Source organism: Gymnoscopelus microlampas (assembly GCF_963454915.1).
Source record: "Gymnoscopelus microlampas genome assembly, chromosome: 8".
Classification (NCBI taxonomy): Eukaryota; Metazoa; Chordata; class Actinopteri; order Myctophiformes; family Myctophidae; genus Gymnoscopelus; species Gymnoscopelus microlampas.
The window spans coordinates 13,769,415-13,778,647 of record NC_139945.1 but is presented as its reverse complement, the minus strand read 5'-3'; the positions used below and the strand labels follow the sequence as shown (position 1 = coordinate 13,778,647).

General features: G+C 40.8%; 1 protein-coding gene across 1 annotated transcript in view; it reads left to right on the top strand.

Moving 5' to 3' along the window:
- Positions 1–9,233, top strand: part of tenm4 (teneurin transmembrane protein 4) — a 359,498-nt gene that overhangs the window by 332,497 nt on the left and 17,768 nt on the right. The window contains 1 exon segment of the mRNA XM_084064566.1: positions 5,689–5,831. Within this exon segment, the coding sequence (XP_083920692.1) occupies positions 5,689–5,831 (143 nt within the window).

Below are 9,233 nucleotides of genomic sequence, written 5' to 3'. Positions count from 1 at the left end.
GATTTGAGCTAAAAAGCATTATTTTTACACTTTGGCTATTAAAAAATATCAGATATACAAGCTCATAGCGCGGCACCGAGTGCCGCGCTATGAGCTTGTAGATCTGCTATTTTTGAAAAATTATGAAAATGTGTGCAAATCTTTGAATATCTATTCTTTTTAAAGCCAACATGTTTAACTGAAATCTTTTCTTCTGGGGGGTCCCTGGAACAAAATATTTTGAGATGGGGGGTCCGCGGCCAAATACATATTATTTTGGGGGTCCTTGACATGAAAAAGTTTGAGAACCACTGATATAGAAACATAATATTTTCAGAATAATGTTGAGATTTAGAAGACATTTGTAGAATCGGCTTCAGGTCTTAAAGGGTTAAGTGTCACCCTTACAGTGAATACCGTTTTTTTTTACAGGCAGAATTTCCTGGGAGGAAGGTGGCCAAGAAATGCTGGGGTTGTATATTGTTGCTGTCGGACATAAACCTCTTATGTTAAACTTTTTGTGTTTTATTTTCGTAAATTAACGCCCTACTTGATCATACTGCAGCGTCCCGCAAAAGCATCAAGCATCAAACGCATCAAGCTCAAAAGGCGCCGCGTTTCGAGCTTGCAGACCTGCTACTTTAGCTATTTTGGAATTTGAATCTTGAACATATGAGGTTTCCACCCGAACAGAGACGATATATTTATTCATCTTTTCTTACCAAACTATCTCTCAGAAGATAGTTGGTAAGAAATGATTTTTTATTGGCGGGAGTGGGAAAAGCCTTTCCAACCGCGGGATTACTTGAAAAGTATGTGTCAATGTTTCATTCTTTCGGGTTTCTTTTTTTAAGGGGACATGCAGCTCACAACCGAGTGAGCTGCGGGGAATACTTTCACCAAACATACTGACAAGAGCAAAAAATAGCAGGGATTCTTGGTGCCGGTATTGGCAAACCTTTGGTATAACACCCAGCCCTACTTGCCAAGTTTCCATTCATCTAACCCATTAAGACCTGAGGCAGTTTTTAGAAAAAAATCCACCCAAAAATATTTTCAAGATTTTTCAAAAATAGCAGATCTACAAGCTCATAGCGCGGCACTCGGTGCCGCGCTATGAGCTTGTATATCTGCTATTTTTGAATAGCCAAAGAAATCTAAAGTGACACAGATGTGTTCCAGGTTTTAATGGGCTAATATCGCAAGACATCTCAGAGATATATGTTTTCCCCCTTTTTTTTTTGGACTGAATCAGATTGTTTCCCAGATTGCCGTTCACCTGACGTGTTGCTATCACTAATTGGTAGAAGTACAATAAGTAAAGCGGTCGTGTCTCGGTGAACGCTATAGCTCATCGATTTCTACACACTAAAGCAGGTTCCATTTACCCTGTGGTGTAAAGTAACTAACTACATTTACTTTACTTGAGTACGTCCATTTTCCAATATACTTCTACTCCACTGAATCTCAGAGGCAACAACATATTGTACTTTTCACTCCCCTACAATTATTTGACAGCTTTAGTTACTAGTTATATACTTTGCAGATTGTGATTATTATTACAAACATGCATTTTTTTTTTTTAACATTTTAGTACTTCTACATTTAAATGTTGATGCCAATACTTTAATATATTTAATATTTACCCAAATACAATTCTGATAACAGGCTTTTTAAAGAGTATTTTTATATTGTGGTGGTACTTTAAGTAAGTAGAAAAAAAAAGGAAACGTGTGTACTTCTTCCTCCGCTGTGTTTACCTGTCTGCCCTAAAAGCACGAAGGCGTTCAGCTCCACAGTCCACTATTAAGGACTGGCTCGCTGTTTGAATTCACAAGCAGACGGTTAGGTATACCGCGGCGGCTCTGCCTCGATTGTGATTGATGGCGCTGACATTTCCATTCCATTCACTAAATTACCAGGGTCCTTTCTTCCATTGTCCCTCAAACAAAAACTTCGCTGGGTCGGGTGCCACAGTGTGGCATTGCCAAAGCTGTGACAAACGTCCCGGCAGGTGTCACGCAGCAATGATGCATCCCGTCTGTATAGAAATCGTCTCTTGTCGGGTGGAAACCTCACATGTCCAAAACGGTTACTTTTCAGGATTCAAATACCAAGGCATCAAAAGTAGCAGATCGACAAGCTAGAAACGCGCCGCTTCGTGCCGCGTTTCTAGCTTGTAGATCTGCTACTTTTGATGCTTTTGTGTGACGCTGTAGTGTGATCAAGTAGTGTGTTCATTTACAAAAAAATCACAGAGAGTTAGAATATGGAGATAAGAGGTTTCTGCACGACAGCAACGAAATGTTATTGTCGCTGACGGGGCGGAAAACTTGTTTGTCCCTAAACCGTTAGTTTTTCAGAAAATGGTTCCAATGGCATTATTTAGTCATACATGCTCTTGATAAAACACAGAGACAGACTTAACCACTTTCACTGGTTAAAATATTGTCACCAAAATTGTAGATTTCCAACTCACAACGCGTCGCGATGTAACCATGGTGAGCTTGTAGATCGCCTGTTTTCACTGCTTTTGTACGAGTCACTCTTTTGCAACGAAAGCGAGGCATTCATTTACGAACGTACGTCGAAATATGGAGATGCCAGGTTTCTTTCCGCGGCCCAAAAGCAACGATACGTTGCAAGCGGTCGGAAGTGAAAGGCTCACTTTTAAAGGGCTGGGCTTCCGAGGCATGAAGGTAGCCGTTACTGCCATTATGCAAAAAAAAATGAACGTCGATCCATCTCAGGAGAAGACAGGCAGCGCACGCACTGGCTGTCCTGATAGCTCAGCCTGGCTTTAGAAGGCATTTGTATAATCGGCCTCAGGTCTTAATGGGTTAACTCTGGAGGACTACTGACTAAAGTCCATGAACGGGCAATCTAGCAGAACAGAAGAACATACAGACTGTGTACTATCAATGACAGCGGGACGCTAGTAGGGTTCTTTTTTATATATGCATATAAAAAAAGTACAATATTTGCCTCTGACATGTAGTGGAGTAGAAGTAAATAAAGAATCAAAACGATCAAAAATAATCAAGTAAAGTAAAAGTACCTCGAAAATTGTGCTCAAGTAACAGTACTTGAGTACATTTGTACATGAGTTACTTTTCCTCCACTGGGTGTTATTATAAGTGTGTGAGCAGCAGCAGTGTGTGTGTGTGTGTGTGGCTGGTAGGAGGAGGTGACATGAAAACGGAGTGCTATGGAGCTGGCAGGAGGTGACATGAAACCGCGCTGTAATCAGCACAGCAGCCGGTCCCCAGATGTCACTTATGTGCTCCTGGGATATCCAGCTGTGTGTGTGCGTGTGTGTGTGTGTGTGTGTGTGTGTGTGTGTGTGTGTGTGTGTGTGTGTGTGTGTGTGTGTGTGTGTGTGTGTGTGTGTGTGTGTGTGTGTGTGTGTGTGTGTGTGTGTGTGTGTGTGTGTGTGTGTGTGTGTGTGTGCGTCAACATAGGAGCAGCACCTGTAGGAGTCCAGGGCAATCATCACTGCCATCACTTAATCACACAACTGTGCTCCAGAACAAATCAAGTGTTTAAATCACGCCAAAACGCCTGTTCTGGCGTTCAAATTATTCCAAACAACGCCTGTTCTTGTTCAAATTGTTGTTGTTGTTGTTGTTGTTGTTGTTCGGAGTCAACGCTAAGCACTGGCTGCCATCTCTCCAGCACTTAACCAGTGGTGTAAAGTAACTAAGTACATTTACTCAAGTACTGTACTTGAGTACACTTTTGAGGAATTTTTACTTTACTGGAGTATTTCCCATTTTCAATACTTTTACTTCTACTCCACTACATCTCAGAGGCAAATATTATACTTTTACTCCACTACAATTATTTGAAAACTTTAGTTACTTTGCAGATATAAATGATCACATTATAAAACATACATTAACCACTTTAGCTCTGTTTTATACATACTGTAGGCTATTTGAAAATAGCCGATCGTTGTGAGCTTGTAGATCTGCCATTAGTACTTTTACTTTTGGTACTTTAAGTGCATTTTGATACCAATACTTTTGTAGGCCTACTTATATAGTAAATTTTGAATTCCGGACTTTTACTTGTAACAGAGTAGCCTACTTCTACATTGATACTTTTACTTAAAGTAAAACATTTAGAGTACTTTCCCCACCACAGCACTTAACCACTTATAAACCCTCTACTCTCAATGAAACAGACCTGAGTTATTAACTAGAACAGCAGTTTTTTCCGCATACACAAATCTCTTCGGCAAAAATAGCCGATCTGCAAGCTCACAACGCGTCGCAATGCGAGGCGTTGTGAGCTTGTAAACCTGCTATTTCTTTTGCCGAATGTTCCCCTCCAGAAGAATAGGGATGCTGAGGTTCAAAGTGGTTAACCCATTAAGACCGGGAACGCATCTGTGTAACCACTTTAACCATTATTTTCATACTTTGGCTATTCCAAAATAGCAGATATACAAGCTCATATCGCAGATATACAAGCTTGAAGATCTGCCATTTTTGAAAAATCGCTGTGAAATTTAATATATATATTTATATGTTGGGGGAACAACATATTTTGAGATGGGGGTCCGCGACCAAATACATATCATTTTGGGGGTCCTTGTCATGAAAAAGTTGAGTTCCAGGGACCCCCAGAAGCAAAGATTTTAGTTAAAAATGTAGTTTAAAAAAATTAATATATTCAAAGATTTGCACAAATGTTCACGATTTTTTCAAAAATCTATTTTTGAAAAGCCAAACTATAGAATAATTGTTAAAGTGGTTACACGGATATGCGTTCCCGGTTTTATTGGGTTAATCACAACTTTGCTCCCAGAACAAATCAAAGTGTTTATGACACAGCCAAGCGGGCTGATGGTCGCCTGAGTGGAGCTGTTAGATGAATCATCCTCAGCGTGCCATCGGGGTCGTATAAGCCACCGGTGATTAATGGAGATAACGGTAGATTAAAGGGACGCTGTCACGCTGTTGCCGTGTGCATCTCTGTTAATTGCAAATGAATGCCAAACATGAAGAGTTGGGATTTAGACCGATACGTTGCCTTGTGTTTACTTGTAAACCGCCAAGGAACCTGTTCACAGCTGTATAGAGCGTCGCAGTTCCCGCCCACTTCCTGGTGCCGGAAGTAAATACTCGATGCATTTTTCCCATTGACTTTTACAAAAATATTTATATAAATTAATTTAAGCCTAGAATCAAGCTATCCAGGATAGCGGTGAATCATGACCATAAAACGTTTGATTCTGTGAAAAAACGTTTTTGAAAACGGCAAAACAAAGGGTATTTATTATATATAGTATATCATATCATTAAATATAAAATAAAATAAAATCACAGAAAAAAAGGTTTTATGGTCATGATTCACCGCTATCCTGGATAGCTTGATTCTAGGCTTAAATTGATTGATAAGAGAAAATAGGTAACGCACATCGACTGGTGGGTGCTGGGCTAAAAAAACAACAGTATAAAAATGGATGGAGCCCGCACACCGGATCTGGTACAAAGAGACTTTCTTTATTTGGACAACGTTTCGATCATATAGATCTTCATCAGGTAAAATTGATTGATATAAATATTATTGGAGCTTGTAGATCTGCTATTTTTGAATAGCCAAAGTAAGTATAAAGTATAAAAGGTTAAAGTGGTTAAAATTATTGTGATGCTACAGTACGTGAACGCGTTGTTTTAAGCGATCCCTTCCGTTTCTCTGCAGACGTGAACAGCTGGCTGGTGACCTTCGGCTTCCAGCTGTACAACGTCATCCCCGGCTATCGCAAGCCCGCCACCAACGCCATGGAGCCCTCGTACGAGCTGGTGCGCACCCAGATCAAGACCCAGGAGTGGGATAGCACTAAGGTAAGCCGGCCCCCCCCCCCCCCCCGCCTCTCTATCATTCTCTCTCTCTCTCTCTCTCTCTCTCTCTCTCTCTCTCTCTCTCTCTCTCTCTCTCTCTCTCTCTCTCTCTCTCTCTCTCTCCCTCTCTCCTCCTCCTCCACCCGTTAACAGGCAGAAAAGCTCTGCTCGGCCAGCTATCAAGTAACTGAGTACGTTTACTCTACTAAGTACTGCGCTTGAGTCTAACTTTGAGGTGTTTGTACTTTTACTTCTACTCTGCTACATCTCAGAGGCAACTATTGTACTTTTACTCCACTACAGTCATTTGAAAACTTTAGCTACTAGTTGCTTTCTGATATAAATGACTATATTTAAAACATACATTAAGCCTAAACCACTTCAGCCCTATTTTACACCCAGGCAATTTGAAAATAGCCGATCTACAAGCTCACGCACACATCGCGACGCGTTGTGAACATTTGAGCACTTTTACTTTTGGTACCTTAACTATATTTTGACGCCGATAATTTTGTACTTTTACTCAAGTATATTTTGAATACTGCCCCTTTACTTGTAACAGAGTATTTCTGCATTGCGGTATTGATACTCTTACTTAAGTAAAACATTTGAGTACTTGTTCCAACCACTGCCGCCAAGCTATCACCGCCAAATCACGGCCCAGTGAGCCAAGGCCCCCTTGCTCCCGGTCCTCAGCCTGTGGGGGGGGGGGACAGGGGGTCAGGGCTAAACAGCTCTTGTAATTGTCCTGCCATTAGGGAAATTCGCTCTCCATTCTCTCTACCACTGGCCATTGATTTCATCTCATTCTTACACCCCGGGCCGGGCTCTGAGAGGCAGCAGACATGCTCTGATTCCCGCGTTTATCAGCCCTTTTAACCCATTGAGACCTGAAGCCGATTCTACATGTCTCCTAAATCCCAACAGTTTTCTGAAAAACGTATGTTTCTGCATCAGTGGTGCTCAATCTTTTTCATGTCAAGGACCCCCAAAATTATATGTATTTGGCCGCGGACCCCCATCAAAATATTTTGTTCCAGGGACCCCCCAGAAGCAACGATTTGAGTTAAAAATGTTCGCTTTGAAAATATATATATTTCAAAGATTTGCACACATTTTCACGATTTTTCAAAAATAGCAGATCTACAAGCTCGTAGCGCGGCACTCGGTGCCGCGCTATGAGCTTGTATATCTGCTATTTTTGAATAGCCCAAAGTGTAAAATAATGCTTTTTTAGCTCAAATCTAAAAATGACACAGTTCCAGGTCTTAATGGGTTAAGTCGCCTCCAACTCACCTGAATTATTGAAGAGGTTGCCGATGTTATCTGGGCTTTGGGTTACAGCCAGAGAATGAATGCCACCCATCTGGACCTAGAGTCATGTCGGGAGCCCTGTTGTAAGCTAACAACAATAGGCTGTCATAGCCATTGAAACGAGGTGAACGTGATGATGTGGAAGCCCTAAAAAAGCCTTTGGAATGGTACAATAGAACATCTATTTTATGCAATCCTCGTTGAAATGTCAAAGATTTTAGTCATTTTAATGCAGGCAAACAGAAGCATTGTACATTTTAGGCCCCCAAAGTCTCATGTTTATTAATAAAGTCCCCATTTCCTTCGATTAGAATCCACTTTCAGCCCTCTAGTACGAAATGTGTTTACGTATCGATTGTACCGTTGCAAACAGTAAAGTCCCTGCCTAGAGTTTGTTTATAATGTCATGCATGTTGTGTGCTTGCATGCAGACCTTAATAATGATAAAAGATGGCTACTTACGTAACTTAATGGAACATTATGATTCACCTGCTCTCGCCTGTATATATAGTCAGGGGATATTAGCAGAATATTTTCCAATCTTGGAATAAATTCCTTACCAAAAAAAATCTTCACCAATGTGTTTGTGAAGGTGTCTAGTAACACATCTCACAAAGACTGAAATGCAGTCCCCCTAGGAGATTTTTGACAGCTCCTTAAACCATAACCTTGGTTAAAAAAAATCCATCATTTGTTTTGCACCAAAACCACTCCTTGGGCTAAAAACGGCCATAGCCATCCTTTTCCAGGTATACTTTTTGTGTAAAAAGCCCATTGAGATTGGGCCGTTTTTAGCCCAAGGAGTGGTTTTGGTGCAAAACAAATGCTTGCAATGGATTCAGAATCATAAAAACACCCTAGTTTGACACCTCACATGCTACTTAAAACAGAATTCAATTTAGATTTTTTTTTTAACCAAGGTTATGGTGGGTACCCCAACTTTAAAGGGACATTTCACCCCTGGAAGAAAATGACCCAATGGTAATGAAGTTTAGGACTCAATTATTATTATTTTTGTGTATGATCTGTGTTTTGAGATATCTAGTAATCTTCTAACTTCTCGTGACGTTATTTACGTCACGAGATGTTATGTCATTCCTTTTCCGCACTACATGTTGTCTCGACGCGTCTCACACAGACCAGCTCCAAAGACCGCCCCAATGGGGTGTCCCCACACAGTCACTCCCATTAGCTGCGCCCCCCGTTGCAGAGAGAGACTTTACTTTACCTGAGTTATCTTCTGATAGTTGTACTTGAATGTTGACATGAAATAATAATCCTGTGTAGTGTTTCATAAGCGCAAGCGTGAAAAAAAAAAGACAGCGTGGAGAGGCAGCGCTGGTAAACAAACCGTCGCGAAAGGCTAGGATAAAAATACCAAGGATTCGACAGTGATGTCACTACTATGCGACACGGAAGTAGAACTGCATGAAGATAGCAAGGATTTGACAGTGATATGACATCACTAACGAATCCTTGGACATATATGTAACTAGATGAACATGTGCTAGGTTCACGTTCTTCAGTCAGTGTTGCCAGATATTGTGAGAGAAATAAGCAACCAGGTCTAAGAAAACAAACCCAAAAGAGGATAACTAGGCCAACTTCACCTAGACATGTACATGGGATATTATATATTTGAAAATTGCCGATCTACAAGCTCACAACGCTTCGCTACCCATTGTGAGCTTGTAGATCTGCTATTTACAAAAAAATCTTGAGGGGGAAAAAGTGCAAAATGTGGAATATTTTTTGACAAATATATTTTAGGGGCTCCCTGGCACAAATTATAATTTCAGATGGGGGACTGTGGAAAAATACATGAACATGTTTGAGAACCACTGGTTTAAACAACAATCAAAACATTTGGAAACAAGCCCAAATATCAACTACATTTTAGAAAGAAGCCGCTTATAATAAGCAGACATGGCAACACTGCCATGCTGTTTGAATGTTGTCGTTGGAGATCACACCCACATAGAATCTCCCCTGCCACAAGGAGGGGCAGTAAACCAAAGCATTATGGTCATTGTAGTAATGCAGCAGTCCAGTCAAACCGTAGTCAAACACACAGATTTCATTATTTTTCTG